This window comes from Salvelinus namaycush, chromosome 5, assembly GCF_016432855.1.
Source record: "Salvelinus namaycush isolate Seneca chromosome 5, SaNama_1.0, whole genome shotgun sequence".
Taxonomy (NCBI): Eukaryota; Metazoa; Chordata; class Actinopteri; order Salmoniformes; family Salmonidae; genus Salvelinus; species Salvelinus namaycush.
In genome coordinates, this window is record NC_052311.1 from 47,688,750 (window position 1) to 47,705,695 (window position 16,946).

A 16,946-nucleotide genomic window follows, 5' to 3' on the forward strand; every position below is an offset into this window, starting at 1 on the left:
ACAGTAGGTCGCAATAGCTGGAAAGGATATAGAAAAGCCAGATGTTCTCACATTAGAACCCCCCCCCAACCCCCCCCAAAAAAATTATAATAATATAATGGTTGTAATCTTGTTTGTGCAACAATTGGTATACATGCCAGTGAGCTTCGTGTTTGTGATAGATTGAGCTATTTGGACAAATGACAGCTTCGATTTCCTGGCGGCAATAACACATCACAAACCAATGGCAGCACCTCACTGTTCAGGGCAGATCGAGAGAGGTTTCAGCCATCTCTTTTGATTTTAGCCTTGTCAGCATTAGCTAGGAGGAATTCAACCTGAGTAATGGAGTGACGATGGATTTCCTTTTTTTTTGGAGTGTAGACAACATGCGGTGGTCGGTCTTTGACGTCATCTAATTAAAACAAGGTGTTTTGTATTCTTTACGTGGAAGCGTGTGATGCACCTACTTCACATGTGAGTTTGATTGCGCTATCAGTTGTTTCTGTCTTTGGTGTGCGATTCCCAGCATGCCAGAGTCTTCCACTGACCTATGGAGAGTGATGCTCTTAATTAGTCAGTCCTGTTCCAGTTTTATGAGAAAATGCTTATCCTTATCAGATAGTGGAACACCGACTAAGACCTTGCATAAATCACTGTGATAGGTTTTCTGTTATAATGAGGATAATTCTTCCCAGATGGGCTTATTCATACTTGTTAAAAAAGGGTTGCCAATACTCCCTATTTCAGTCCACCTGGCCTCCAGATATGTACAAATATATCTATGTTAATGCACATCCACAACTTAAACTCATTGCGTCTGTGTTATTTCATTTTCATATCACCCAAATGGCTGGACAGTATTTAATGAATTGTAATTTAATACAATATCCCAAATGTGCTTAAAGGCCCTGTTGAATCAGACATTGTAACTCCGTGACTGGGAAACCTAACCAAGATTGCATGTAGAGTTCCTATACTGTACATAGTGCAAAGAGCAAACCTTAGGTTACCATTGTGTGAAAACAAATTGAAATGTATCGATCTATGACTATGTTAGCCAAGCACTCACTGACACACAATGACACTAATTATAACAAAAATTGAAAGTCAGTGATTGTTTTGTTGTGTGTTTGTCTCTCCAAACGAAATGTTAAATAGCAATATTGTTTTTGGTGTTCTCGAATTCCCCTGTTTAGAGATGGAATTCTTTAGTTAGTCATGTAGAGGGATTCTTGTTGTAAGAACTCGATAAGGATCAGTAAACCTACTCTCTGGTAAATACAGTCTCAAATATCATATTGAAAACAGTCGTTCTTATTGTCGGAGACTCGCCTGATTTCCCCTTTGACATTTGTAAGTATAGGTTTTGTCATGTTTAATTTCCTCGTATGCCAAGACATTTGGCCATTCTATGGGACTGCTGCAATAATTCCACTGTGGAGAACGCGGGGCGAAATGTCACCCAGTCTAATCGAATGTGAGGAGATTTGTTATTTTAAATCTTCACTGACTGGAATGAAACACATTATCTTGCTTATAATATACACTACCGGTCACTAGTTTTAGAACACCTACTCATTCAAGGGTTTTTCTTTATTTTTAATATTTTCTACATTGTAGAATAATAGTGAAGACATCAAAACTATGAAATAACACATATGGAATCATGTAGTAACCAAAAAAGTTTTAAACAGATTCTTCAAATAGCCACCCTTAGCCTTGATGACAGCTTTGCAGACTCTTGGCATTCTCTCAACAAGCTTCACCTGGTATACTTTTCCAACAGTCTTGAAGGAGTTCCCACATATGCCGAGCACTTGTTGGCTGCTTTTCCTTCACTCTGCGGTCCGACTCATCCCAAACCATCCCAATTTGGTTGACGTCGGGAATTTGTGGAGGCCAGGTTAGCTGATGCAGCACTCCATCACTCTCCTTGGTAAAATAGCCCTAACACAGACTGGAGGTGTGTTGGGTCATTGTCCTTTTGAAAAACAAATGATAGTCCCACTACTGTTCACTCTCTACATAAACAATATCGGTGATGAGATAAGAAAGTGTCAAATTCATTTATATGCTGATGACACTGTCATGTACTCTATCGCTTCAACGGCTGACCAAGCATTATCACTATTGGAGACAGATTTTAAGATATTACAAAGGTATTTTATACAGCTGAAACTTGTTTTAAATGCAAAGAAAACACATTTTATGATTTTTAATAGGTTCAAAGAGTTGGTTGAAAATACACTTGCACTTACGAGCTTAGATCGTTTTCAAATTATCAGGTCTCTGCATATAAATACTTAGGGATATGGTTGGATGATAGACTGTCTTTTAAAATGCATATTGACGAACTTTGTAAATGGCTAAAAATCAAGCTAGGCTTCCTCCATAGAAACAGGACATGTTTGTCCTCTACAAATTGTGCAAGCATCTTTTATGTCTGTTATAGATTATGGGGATATTATTTACATGCATGCTACGGCATCAACACTTAAATCGCTGGATGCTACTTATCATTGCGCACTTAGGTTTATTACGGGTGCTAGCTACAGAACACACCACTGTGTTTTATATCAAAATGTGGGTTGGACTTCGCTGTCCGTGAGACGAGAACAACATGCTCTCGTGTTTGTCTATAAAGCACTTCTGAATAAGCTACCTTCTTATTTATCATCACTCATCAATATTATAATTCCTAAAACCAGGTCTCAAGCATGGACTCTTGTCCCCCTTGCTCATTTTCAATATTTATTGGAGGATTTTTATTTTTGTATTGCTTGTAACTGTTTCGGGTAATGCAAGTTCTTGTGCTGTTAGGGGAATAACCTATGTGTAAATGTAATCTGTTGCTGTATTTTTTTTGTGTTATCTGTGATAGTTTTGTTTGTATTGTTTAGCATTTTTAATCATTGTACCTAAACTGTATGTGTAAACATGTATACGCAGGGCCCAGCTGTAAAAGAGACCTTGGTCTCAGTCTGTGTTCCTTGTTGAAATAAAGGTATAATAAATAATAATTCCCTAACAAGATGGGATGGTGTATCGCTGCAGAATGCTGTGGTAGCCATGCTGGTTAAATGTGCCTTGAATTCTAAGTAAATCAGACGGTGTCACAAGCAAAGCACCGTCACACCATAACACTTCCTCCTCCATGCTTTATGGTTTGAAATACACATGCGGAGATCATCCGTTCACCCACACAGCGTCTCACAAAGACACGGTCTAATGTCCATTGCTCATGTTTCTTGGCCCAAGCCAGTCTCCTCTTCTTCTTATTAGTGTCCTTTAGTAGTGGTTTCTTTGCAGCAATTCAACCATGAAGGCCTGATTCACGCAGTCTCCTCTGAACAGTTGATGTTGAGATGTGTCTGTTTCTCTGTGAAGCATTTATTTGGTCTGCAATTTCTGAGGCTGGTAACTCTAATGAACTTATTCTCTGCAGAAGAGGTAACTCTGGGTCTTCCTTTCCTGTGGCGGTCCTCATGAGAGCCAGTTTCATCATAGCGCTTGATGGTTTTTGCGACTGCACTTGAAGAAACTTTCAAAGTTCTTAAAAATGTTCAGTATTGACTGACCTTCATGTCTTAAAGTAATGATGGACTGTTGTTTCTCTTTGCTTATTTGTGCTGGAATTGGTCTTTTACCAAATAGGGCTATCTTCTATATACCCCCCCACCTTGTCACAACACAATTGATTGGCTCAAATGCATTAAGAAGGAAAGAAATTCCACAAATGAACTTTTAATAAGGCACACCTGTTATTTGAAATGCATTCCAGGTGACTACTCATGAAGCTGGTTGAGAGAATGCCAAGAGTGTGCACAGCTGTCACTAAGGCAAAGGAAGAATCTCTAATATTAAATATATTTTGATTTGTGTACTGCATGATTCCATATGTGTTATTTCATAGTTTTTATGCCTTCACTATTATTCTACAATGTATAAAATAGTACAAAATTAAGAAAAACCCTTAAATGAGTAGGTGTTCTAAAACGTTTGACCGGTAGTGTAGATCCCTTACTGCAGCAAGAGGAGGTTGCATCGAAATTACCTGATGGTGTCTGGTGATAGTGGAGTAGATTTTCACTATTGCTCCATTGCATACTGGTATACTCTGCAACCTGAATGCCATGTAGTATATTTATCAGGACCAGTAATAGAGTGTTTTAACTGATATCTTATTGGGAGACAATGTTTTGTTGCATTAGGAGACTATGTCTTTGATATTACCTTCGGGGTCCCCCATTGGATCTATTGTTGGCCCCTTGCATTTCTTCATATCCCCCCCAAAACTAAATGTTCTTGTTGTTTCAGGATTATTACTGATTGGTTGTATTCTCTGTTTTTGCTCAGTATTGACTTTGTCCTTAGAGAGTAGGAGAAGGAGAAATATAATGTAGTCTACGTCTGAGGTAATGTGACCCCAAAATGACCTGTTTAACAGCATACAGGTCTTGTTCCTCCCTAAATGTTTTCACTTTTGGTGTTAAATGAATGGTTGTTCTCAACCACAGTAAGTAGGGATAGAGAAGAACAATAATGGAGATAATTGAAATGCTTCTGTTATGTATCATACTGGGGGAATACAAGACACACCCTGAAGTCAGTACAGGATAATGGAGAACTGAATGTCTGGTGTTGAGTTATATTTATCTACAGTAGAATGGATTGCCACAAGTACACTTTTGCACATATTAATGGCAATTTTAGTAGTATTTTAGCTTTAAAGATGAATAAATGCGTGCCATTTTAAGTGTATAAAAATTATGAATTTCTTCATCCCCAACTCATTAGCCTTCAGAAAATGTATTTTTGGACCCAAAGTTGATCTACTTAAAGGAGCCATGACTGTGGTTTCATGTTATTCAAGGCAACACCCACAGCTGGAACGCAGCGTGGCAGAACCATTCCTATGTTTACCTAAGGTAAAGATGTCTCCCAAGCTGAACAAATGGAGTCACGGACAATGAACTGCCGCCTTTGTGGAAAGATCTGTGATCAAAGCCCCTCCACAGACCTGTTGCGATGGTGTTATTCTACCTGACCAAAGATGCACACCTGACATGTGTGCCATGATGTGTGAACACTGAACACTCAGACCATTTAAGCCGTTGGCTGAAGTTGTCGGTGGTGAGAGTTGGGAGACGCTCTAGTGCAGTAAACCGATCTGACGGTGTGAAAACTGATCGTATCCCCTATCAATGGCTGCCGCGGCGATAGGAAGTGTCACCGGATCCCCCCCAGCGCAGGGTCCTGGCAAACTGTCACCGCATGAAAAGAGGGTTGTCACAGTGATATATGGGTGCTCTAATCCCCTCAGTGAGAGCCCTGATGTTTACCCGCCCCGCGTTTCCTTCTCCTCAAAGATCCCAGACCAGGAATACCTTAAACCTGAGAAGAGATTAGCCTCTGGAAAAGAAGAGAAGAATAAAGAGAAAAGCGAGAGAAAGAAAAAGGGAAGGCTTTATAGGTCTATTCTCTTCCCTGTTTTGGTCCACCATCCGAATGGCAGGCAGGCGAAACTGTACACCCTTCTCATAGTCTTACCTGGACGTGCACCCTCACCAAGGTCACAGGGGATCATGGGAGAGCAAGGACGACCACCGCCACTGTGGTTTCGGGCACGCTCCCAATCACTCTCAACCACAGCTCAAAAATTTTCCTGGGCTAAGATGCCACGTGTATTTGTGTTAACTTAGATGTGTTAGACCTTGAGTAACACCCTTCAAGAGTACTTTCATATGGGCGGCAGGTAGCCTAGCGGTTGGAGATTTGGGCCAGTAACCGAAAGGTTGCTAGTTTGAGTCCTCGATCCGATAAGGTGAAAAATCTCTCGATCTGTCCTTGAACAAGGCACTTAATTGCTTAATACCCTAATTGCTCCAGGGTCGCCGTGAATAATGGCTGAACCCTGGCCGTGACCCCACTCTACGAGGGTGTCTCAGGAGGAGTTGGGATATGCAAAAAACACATTTCCATTTCAAACCCCACACTGGTACATGTTACCTACTTGTACATGCAGTGAAACAGAACAAATGTAAGCACTATTTTACCTTTGTTAGAAAAGGACCTACACCGACACGGTGAGAATGCAAGGAATAAGGTAAACTGTAATTAAAACAGTAATTCAAATACATGTGGTTAGTTCGCTCTGTTGATTTGAAATCTGTCTTGTACCAGGGTTTGGAAAAAGTGTACTGTATAATTTGAGGCACTGCATAGGAAAATTGCACGGCTGAACGAACCATAGATAAAGTGAATCAAGTGCTTGCAAAAACTCAACCCCAATGTGAAAGCTGTTTTGCGTCACTCCAATAACATATCCGACAGCGCTGACAGATTTGGCCAATCTTCTGTAGATCTTCTAATGGTTAGCATCAGATTTATGTTCCAATATGCAGCCGCTCAATCACACAGTATTTTCCCCTGTCATAAGTCTAATTAGTTCTCGTTTGTTTTCTCATAATGATGTCTGTAACTGTTATGGTGGATCCCTGTGGAAACCAAGATAAGAAACCCCCTGGGTGAGTCTCAAATGGCACTCTTTCCCTCTATATAGTCCACCAGGGCCCATAGGGCCTTGGGAAGATGTGGACCCAGGAGACTTGCAGGATATCAAGCTTGATCTTTTGTGCCCAGAGTGCGCCAGATGTGTGTTGGTATGTGTGAAACTCAACCGCAGGAGTTTGGCTAGGGAGGACTTAGACATACCAAAAGCACTGTTTACTCAGCTTTGATTTGGTCGATTTTTAAAAAGACCAGCAATGGGTTTTCTCAGTGATAGGACTTGACTTAGATGTCCCAATCGGGGAAACGGCATTCCAACTACGTGAACTATTACAAACAAAAGGACATGTTCTTTTATAGTGGATTAATACATTCCAGGTCTCTCTAAATTAGTTTGTAAACATATACTCAGGCAAAGAATGCCAAAGTGTATTCATATGTGAATTTACTTTACCACTAGCTTTGTGCGCTGTGACCACCCACAGTATTGACCACCCACCGTATTGACCACCCACAATATTGGCGGATAGAGTTAACACGTCTTTATAATGTTGTGTGAGAGATGTCACTGGAAGGATTACACTTTTGCTTTACAGGCTCCTTTTTAAGGCTTCTTTGAGAAGTGTTCACCTTTCAGATGTGTGCTTGTGTCTACATTGGGGGCAAGACCTCACTGTGATATGGTATTGTGTGTTTTTTGGGCTGTGGAAAATCCTCACAGTAAACCTTGAATGTGATTACAATGTTAGAACATCATTACCTACAGATACTGTAGCTTTGAAGGTGATGATAATAGAATCCAATTTCAAACGTTTAGATTTGATTGAAATCAGTGATGCGTCTGTCTCAGCCACCTATTGGTATTTTTAGTGAAGTGTTTTGATATCAATTGCACGGCCCATTGACTGCCCACTCAGTCTCACACTCATCGTCTGGTAGGCCGCACGGCCTGCATACCCCCTCGTTGTTTAGTCTGTGAGATGCGGTTGTTTTGACAGAAGTATAGAAACACATTGTTGCACCGGTGTTTGTATGCCTGGCTTATGGGAGATATGTCTGCGATTAAATTCTACCTCCGTGTTTGGAGTGGAAGTGAGGGCGCTAAGCCGTGACCAGGATGTACTGGGTTTAAGTCTAGGGTGTGTCATGTCTGGGGTGTCAGTGAGCAAAGTACCAGTACCTGTATTTGACCTAAGATGTCCTACGATACAGACCGTGTCATGTTTATCTGTCATATGGGGACTTTCTACTATCATAACCAAATGAGGCGTGTGTGTGTGTGTGTCTGTGTATGTGGGTGTTTGTGTGGGTGGAGGTTGGTATGTCCCAGTGCATACATCCTCCCCATGTCTTCATGCCTCTAACTGAAGATTCATTGTCCTGGTTACTGTTTAGAGGTATGTCTGCCGGTGGGCCAAATTCAAGTCATCACTCACTCGAGCTTGTTGAAATAACACAGCATTCATTCTGAAAAGACCCTATGGAAACACAGACTTCCTTTTATTTTCTTTGCTGAAATGCTCTGTGTCCCATTTTGACTGGGTTTGTTGTTTGGTTAGTCAAAGGGAAGTCTATACATACCGTAGTTGTCAGAATATTTTGGAAACCCCGTTTCAAAGTGAGTTTTCTCGCTGTACTGTGAGCAGTTTGTGCAACAGCAATTGTTGTGTCAGTGGGGTCTAAGAAGCAGCTATGTATCAATGCAGGTGCGGTTTTCCTTGGCTAGAAAGTCTGAGGAGACTCACAAAAGTTCCACACAAGTGGTGGAGGATAAACATCTACGCAGTTAAGAATTCTCATATAATACGTGTCCTTTTCAAATGAAGTGCAGCAGAATGGGAGGGACAAGGTCATCCCAAATACAGACATTCTGGCAACTTGCCACGTCCAACGCCTCACCCTAAAATCATTGACCAGCGGCCTGTCACATTTCCTCACTTCCAGACCCTTTGGCCTGAATCACTAATCCCAAGTCAATGGTTTAACTGTTGAGTTGGGTCCTCCTAATTTAGCATGGCCCAAGCAGTAGCCTTGTAGGCTGTACTTTGGATGAAGTTACTCCAAATCTTGGGTGTTAGGTTTGGGCTCATATCAAGTCTCTGAACCAGACATTAACCAGACCTGCTATCCCCCTCTGTCTGTTTAGCCCCTAGCTACCGCCTTCCCATAGAATTAGAGGGGAGGGGGGTGGTGGGTCCTCAATACCAAGAAAAGGACATGCTGTCAGAAGGATGAAACACAATCCTTTTAAACCAAAGGGAATAGGTGTTTCCCCCCCCAAGTCCTATTGTACCAACGGGACTCACCTCATAGGTCATTTGGGGAGAGCTTCTTATACAACTTTTTCTTATTTTAGCCTACTATTTTAGATGATAATGAACAAGAAGCAAATGTTCAGCGTTTTTAGCAAGGCGGATCAGCTCATGGAAGAGTTTGAAACTGCCCACAGAAACTGATACTGCCCTCGTGGGTAACGGTACAACAAGCATAGAAGAAAATTACAATGCGTCCCAAACATTTTGTCATACAGTATGTCTCAACAGGCCGTTTTGGACGATTTCTTCGCTGGGTAGTGTGATTCTAACAACTCTTTCCAGGGCACTTGGCCCGGCGCTACTGAAAGCTTTTCCATGAGCTGTTGTTACTGAGGACTCCAGCTCCACTGGCAATCCATGAAGGGAACTGAAGTGGGAGCCCTCGGTAGCTAGTCCTCAAGGCTTGAGATCTCAAAATGACAGAGGCGTGCAAATTGTCACTGTTAAAACTCCTAATTGCTAAAACCCAAAGCTTCAAAGAGCCCCTTCATGTGTGGCGGTGGACTGCTATACACAGCTCTGCTTCCATGATGGAAAGGTTGATCCCATCTGTGGCATTTTAAAAGTAAAGTTAGCTAGTACGCAAAGGATTGCTTATTGTGTGGTCTGCTGATGTTTTCTCCTCTTTCAAAGACATATAGTTTTACTCCTGTCAAAATCCTCCTCTTAAACAGTATGTAAAAATAGACTCTGTAATGATTTGTAGTTCCATTCTGTAAACGTGTGGTTTCAGTTTGGAATAACAAGGCTGTGTGTGTGTCTGTGTCCGTGCTCGCGAGAGAGCATTTGTGTTTATCCCATATGTCACTAACTTTTGATACCTATTCTAAGTTAATTTGTCGATGCCCTTTTAAGTGAACACATCCATGTAGAAAGAACATGTATTAGGTACTAAAATATGAGATGTGTATGATTGCTGTAGAGGAGTAACTTTTATACTTTTATAACTGTATGCTCTGCTCTTGGGTTACATATGGCATATAATGTATAACTTGTGACACTTTTCCCACTAATATGTACAAGTGATGAACTTTTGTCAGGGAGATTTTCTATGTGAAAGTCCATGGCAGACTGTCATGATAAAGTGGAAAGTGAGGTTACCCCATGTGTAATATTGGTGAAATATATTCTATTTATATTCCGTTATCAAAGTGCTCTGTGGTTTTAGTCTAATGCTGCATTTGTCAAGCTCATTTGGGTTAATTTCGTATTTCCTAGTTTAATATAAAATGTCCTAAAAAATGGACCTACCCTTGTTGTGAGAGCACTAGGTCTCAGATACATGTGTTGGGACTTTTTTTCATTGTGTCCCACAACACAGGTGGGCAATATACCTAGTGTGTATACGTATTTATTGGTACACATATTTAGATCAGGCATTTGACAAGCATCGATTACAATGCAATCATTACATGTATACTGTTTCAGCCAATCAGCATCCAGAATCCAAAAAGCCTGTTTTATAATACTTACTTCTACTCCAAGTCAGGTGTCTTTCTATTCCACATGTCTCAGCACTCCTCTATGCCTCAGATACTGGAGGCCTCTTTGTGTGTGGTGTTGCACCCCAACCAACTGTTTTCCCCATCCATATTAAACCTCTGGAAGACATGGTGAGACTGAGAGCCAATGGAAAACCACCTCGGCCCTGGAGGACATGTTATTGGGTCTGACTAGACTAGATGGTGCTAGAGACATGGAGAAATGAACCCCCCGCCCTCGTTTCAGATTCCCTCTCTCTCAGCAAGTGAATCAAATCAAATGTTATTCGTCACATGCTTCGTAAACAACAGGTGTAGACTAACAGTGAAATGCTTACTTACAGGTCCTTCCGAATAGAAATAGTGACACGAGGAATAAATACACAGTGAATAACAATTACGAGTAAAAATAACATGGCTATATACAGGGAGGGGAAAATAATTATACAGGGACTACCTGTTAAGTGTGCGTGTGTGTCTTGAGTGCATGTGTTCGTAACAATGGGCCAGATAGGGCCTCATTAGTGAGAGGGGTTTATGGATCCTGGAGCGCCAGCAGTGGAAAGAAGAGAAGAGGGGAGCACTGAACAGACAGAGACTCTGCCAATGACAGAAAAGTTTAGTGGGTGAGCTAGGGTCAGGAGAGGTACCCGCCATGTCTGGCAAGCCCATCCAGAGTAATTTGAGTGAGCTGCCATTATTTATGCCTCGGTTTCCTCTTTCTGTCATCGGATAGGCCTACATTTCAATCTGCAACCAGTTATACGCTGCATTCAGAAAGTATTTAGACCACTTCACTTTTTGTAACGTTACAGCCTTTTTCTAAAATGGATTAAATAAAAAAATGTCCTCATCAGTCGACACAGAATACCCCACAAGGACAAAGAAAAAAACGTAAAAAATAAAATAAAAAGTATTACAATTAAAAAATGGATCACATTTAAATAGGTATCCAGAACCTTTACTCAGTACTTTTGTTGAAGCACCTTTGGCAGCGATTACAGCCTCGAGTCTTGGGTATGACGCTACAAGCTTGGCACACCTGTATTTGGGGAGTTTCTCCCATTCTTCTCCTTAGATCCTCTCAAGCTCTCAGGTTGGATGGGGAGCGTCGCTGCACAGCTATTTTCCGTTCTCTCCAGAGATGTTCGATCGGGTTCAAGTCCAGGCTCTTGCTTGGCCACTCGAGGACATTCAGAAACTTGTCCCGAAGCCGCTCATGCATTGTCTTGGCTGTGTGCTTAGGGTTGTTGTCATGTTGGAAGGTGAACCTTCACCCGTCTGAGGTCCTGAGTCCTCTGAAGCAGGTTTTCATCAAGGATCTCTGTGTACTTTGCTCTGTTCATCTTTCACTCAATCCTGACTAGTCTTCCAGTCCCTACTGCTGAAAAACATCCCCACAACATGATGCTGCCACCACCATGCTTCACCCTAGGGATGGTGCCAGGTTTCCTCCAGACGTGACGCTTGGCATTCAGGCCAAAGAGTTCAATCTTGGTTTCATCAGACCAGAGAATCTTTTTTTCTCATGATCTGAGAGTCCTTTAGGTGCCTTTTGGCAAACTCCAAGCGGGCTGTCGTGCCTTTTACTGAGGAGTGGCTTCCGTCTGGCCACTCTACCATAAAGGCCTGATTGGTGGAGTGCTGCAGAGATGGTTGTCCTTCTGGAAGGTTCTCCCATCTCCACAGAGGAACTTAGTCAGAGTGACCATCGGGTTCTTGGTCACCTCCCTGACCAGTCCCTTCTCCCCCGATTGCTCAAGTTGGCAACAGCCAGCGACAGTTGTGTCCGCTCAAAGCTGTAGTGACTTCAAAGGGACTCAATTCTTGCTCATGTACCAGAGAGTGACTAGTTGATTTAATAATGCGTTGTTATGAAGTATAATTCATATTTTAAAGGCATGTATTTCCCGAGTGGAAAAAATTCAATGCAAAGGCTTAGACAGGGCTTTAAACGTTGATCCTCCTTGGGGATCTCCAGTTGCTTTCTCTTGATTCCTCTCTTTTTTTTATTCCTTTCTTTTTTATTTTCCAGCAGTTAGACTTGTCATGCTGCGCTCATAACCAAACAGACCTCGTTAAGGGGAGTGATCATTAGCTTGGTGGTTAGAAGGGCTGGGATTGTAGCTGTCTCAAATGAGCCCATGACATGGCACTATACTCTTAAAGCTTTCCCGGACTTTCCCTTAGACAATGCACTTGGGTGGTAAATAATGGACTAATTAACATTTATCATCCTCATAGTCCACTAATGCCTCAAACACATGGAACATTCTGGAATCGATTCCGTGTGATGAACTGATTGCCATGGCCTTTATCAATAAGTTATTTTTCTGAATTAGATTGAAGACAATTTGAGAGAGAAAAAAAATAATGTATTGGTGATTTACTTATGGTGCAAATAAAAGGGGAAGAGTTGCAATCAGGTTTCCTAGAATGCTTTGATTTCTCGCAAAGCTTTGGCTCCCAACCTCTGACAAATTAACGTGTATTTCTGTAATTTTGGTATATCCAGTCAACGTTGGGGTAAAAAAGTACATTTGCTGCCATATTATGTTGACTGCTCACAGATGTATTGGCCCCCCATCCTCATTGCCCAACCTGGTCTCAGAGCATTTCATATTATTCTATATGTAAATCTAAGACACTCCATTTAGTATGTTATGTTTCGTATGTATTAATTGGTGGATGTCCATCATCCATTTCGTGTGGTATGTTACGAATTACAATTCGTATTATACATTACGAGTTTGCTAAACGTACAATAGGTTACGAATTTGCAAAATGTATGATATGTTACGAATTCTAACTAGGTGGCTACTGTAGCTAGCTGGCTAACTTTAGATAGGTTAGGGTTAAGTTTAGGAGTTAGGTTAAAGGGTTAGGGGAAGGGTTAAAAGGGTTAATGTTAGGGGAAGAATTTGCTAAAATTATTAGGGGAAGGGTTAGCTAACATGCTAATTAGTTGCTAAGTAGCTAAAATTGTCCGTGATGAGATTCGAACTCACGACCTTTGGGTTGCTAGACGTTCGCGTTATATCACCCCCATCCTCCCAGACCAACCACCCTACTTTAGTTTTTACCTTAAGTAACCATCTGTCGCATGTAGCCATACCAAACCAAACATATCTTACTAATTTGAGTCCAACGAAATTACGTTTACTATGTTACGTCTAGTCTATGAGACCAGGCTGCATTGCCAAGTACAAGTAATTAAAGGGATACTTCAGGATTTTGGCAATGAAGCCCTTTATCTACTTCCCCAGAGTCAGATGAACTCATGGATACCATTTTTATATCTGCATGCAGTTTGATGCAAACTCCTAGCATGCTAGTAGATACCATAGACCTCCAGTCATTGCGCTAACGCTAGTTAGCATTCACTCGCGAAATTGTCTCCAACTTCCTTCATACTGAATGCAGAGACATAAAAATGGTGTCCATGAGTACATCCACCAAAAATCTGTCGTTCTGCCCCGGAACAAGGCAGTTAACCCACTGTTCCTAGGCCGTCATTGTAAATTAGAATTTGTTCATAACTGACTTGCCTAGTTAAATAAAGGTAAAACATTTAATCTGACTCTGGGGAAGTAGATAAAGTGCTTAATTGCCAAAATCGCAAAGTATCCCTTTAAATAAAATAACAATGACTTTGGTACATCTTAAAGAAAGACATTTTTTTCATTCCCTGCGCTTTTCTGATTTCTTAAAACCAGGGCCAAATGTAAATAGAAAAACATAATAGGCGAACACAGGAAAAGCTGACATGAAATACTCCTGGAACCTGCTCAAAGCTACCATATTTTGACTCCATTATGATTTTGTGTTGCTTTAATCAATAGATGATTGCTGATCCATCTAGCAGCAGTTGTAGCCTCGGATCCCCTTTTGGTGTGGAAAATGATTGTCATCTGACTCCCCAACACTGGTTCTGATTAGGGAGTTGCTCCAGGAGTTCTGGATCCCAGTGCTCAGTCACATTAACCACGGTCAGGCCTGATTCCACGCTCACCGCTCTGAGCGCTCTCATACCTCACCACGTACATTCCCCTGCACCCCTACACGTCTTTTAGGTCTGGTCACTGATAACGTTTCATCTGAATAATACCCAGGAGGGGCTGAATTAGAAATGTTTCTATTACAATTTTACACAATCAAACAACAATCCAATTACACGTCATTCCACTGGGAGATGAGTGCAGAAACTAACTCCTTGTGACTCTGAGTCTGTCCTAATATGGACCCCGTAGCAATAGATTAAGCACTATAGGTTCACAAACGAGTAGTCGCTCTAACAATCATTCAAATAAATTCAAACGCGGAGAACGTAAGTCTTTAATGAATTCTCATTCCATCACAGTTTCCAATGCTTCGTGACTAGGATGATATTCAAACCCGCGAGGTCCAATGTGAAATTGACCAGGCTGAATAGAGTAGAGTACATGTCGAGAGATCCCCCTCAGATCTCAGATCAGTGGTGGAACAGGGCGGCAGCACCATAGTTCTCTAAAACACTGCTGGCTCTGAAAGACAGAAACCAGACTTATCCCAATGTTGAGGGCTCATCAAGCAACTACTAACCCAAACCGGGAGTCACTCACTGATGTCAGGAATGGAGAAGGGAGTGAAAGACGATTACGAAAGGCATTCGCAGGCAGCCTGAAAAAAACACACAAGGCACAGAGGAATCACGAAAGCAAATGACCACAACAGTAGAGAGTCTGCCTTTTAAAAGCAGTGGGACCCTAGCCTGTTAGATCAGACACACACATTCTGTCTGTAGTTGAACGTGTGGTTTTCTGCAGATCTGTCCAATATCATGCACAGTAAACTGTAAAGAATGCCCTCGCCTGGGCTTACGAGTGCAACGGGACCTGTAATTCAGAAACGCACTTTCGAAAAAATCATAGAGGTTTAATTTTGAAGTTCTCCCTTTTCAAATTGCTTCCGTCTGTTGATTGAACTCTCTATCGAATCACATGTGGGCAACGATCATTTCCCCACCCACCCTGCAAATGGGAATTCTTAACAAAATTTGATTTAGGAGAATTCAGATGTTTGTTTGGTCAATTTCATGGACATGCGGTAGTCATTACAACACCGGAGAATGTGAGAAGGGCTGCTTTTCTAGGGAGGAATCCTCCTAAGAGACAATGGACTCGACATGGGACGTTCTGTGTAAGTCACGGTATCTGTCAATCACAAGGCTTCTGGTGTGATCCCAGCAGGTTGTGTGTGTGTGTGTGTCTGTCTGAATATTGATGGGTATACTTGGTGGATTGTACTGTTTTTGTCTGTTCTAAATAAGCTCAAAGGGCTGTGTATTGTATTTGTACAGTCAAACGTGTGCGAAGGAGAGCCTCCCCACTGTGATTGGTTTGATAGATCAGGATATGCAGCAGCACAGTATGTCTGTCTGTGGATCAGATTATGCAGACGATCCAAACGCCATCTCTTTTTGTGTGTCTTTGCACTGAGGATCCTCACAGTGTCTCTCTGTAATGTATGTGGATGCTGCAGGAAGCTACACTTTGGGGGCGGTCAGTGGAAAAGGTGGCCCAGATGTCATGTGCTCTGATCCGGGACAGAAGCCCCGCCCTTACAGGACAGCTGCTCCAGGCGTGAGCCAACCCGGAAGAGCAGATCACTTCGTCCAGCCTCGCCTCGGACCACCTTTATCACTACCCACCTACGGCTTGGCCACAAGGTGTGTGTTTGAGAAACACTCCAAGCCTTCAAACTCTGTATGTCATGAACTGCACTAGAAAAAGGAACAGTGTGATGGATTGGGAAGAGTTTAACATGAGACGGGTGTATATGAAGACAGTTCGCTTTGCAAGTGTGTGAGACTGTCTATAGTCCTATGGTCTGAGACTTGAAACAGTACTGTGTTTCATTCACATGAAGAAATACTACAGTTTACTATAGAATACTACAGTACTTACTATATAATTCTGTAGTAAACTCTAGTATAATATACTACACACTGTAGTATCCCTCGATCATGTGTAGTCCTTACTATAGAGTGCTGTAGTATGCAGTAGAATACTATAGTAAATACTACAGTAATGTCAGCATTTTTTAAAAAACTATAGTAAATACTGCAGGATTTAATTGGCATACACCATGCCCATTACCCTCCCCCATATCCCAATTTGTGCCACCCATAATTGTGTTCCCTACAGGTTATAGAAAAGATCAGAAGCTCTGAACTATCCGTTCAGACCCCAGTCCTACCTACCTACAGGTTATGGAACATTTGCTCTTTTAGTATTTCCCCAATAGGTTTCCTGAAGGAAAAAAGCCTCCACTTCTATGTAAAAGATAATAAAACTACAGTAAATACTACAGTAATGTCTGCAAAAACACTACAGTAAATACTATAGTATACTACAGTCTGCAAAAACACAACAGTAAATACTACAATCTTCAAAAACACTTCCATTAATTACTATAGTATATACTACACTTTTTTTTTTTTTACGATGGTATTTATATTATAGTTAGCTATAAATGCTACAGATTACTATAGTAAACACAGTCTGCAAAAACACTATACTTATTACTATAGTATATATACCATAGCATACTATAGTTTTTTAAATGTGGGATGGTCTCTAGATCACTGGATAAAGGTGCTGCTGAATGGAGGAGAGGA

At 41.5% G+C, this 16,946-nt stretch overlaps 1 protein-coding gene across 1 annotated transcript in view; it reads left to right on the forward strand.

Moving 5' to 3' along the window:
- LOC120047145 (D-ribitol-5-phosphate cytidylyltransferase-like) overlaps positions 1–16,643 on the forward strand; it is a 35,698-nt gene extending 19,055 nt beyond the window's left edge. The window contains exon 10 of the mRNA XM_038992680.1: positions 15,809–16,643. Coding sequence (XP_038848608.1) covers positions 15,809–15,913 — 105 coding nt within the window. The 3' untranslated portion in view covers positions 15,914–16,643. The remainder of the gene's footprint in view (positions 1–15,808) is intronic.
- Positions 16,644–16,946: the final 303 nt, after the last annotated feature.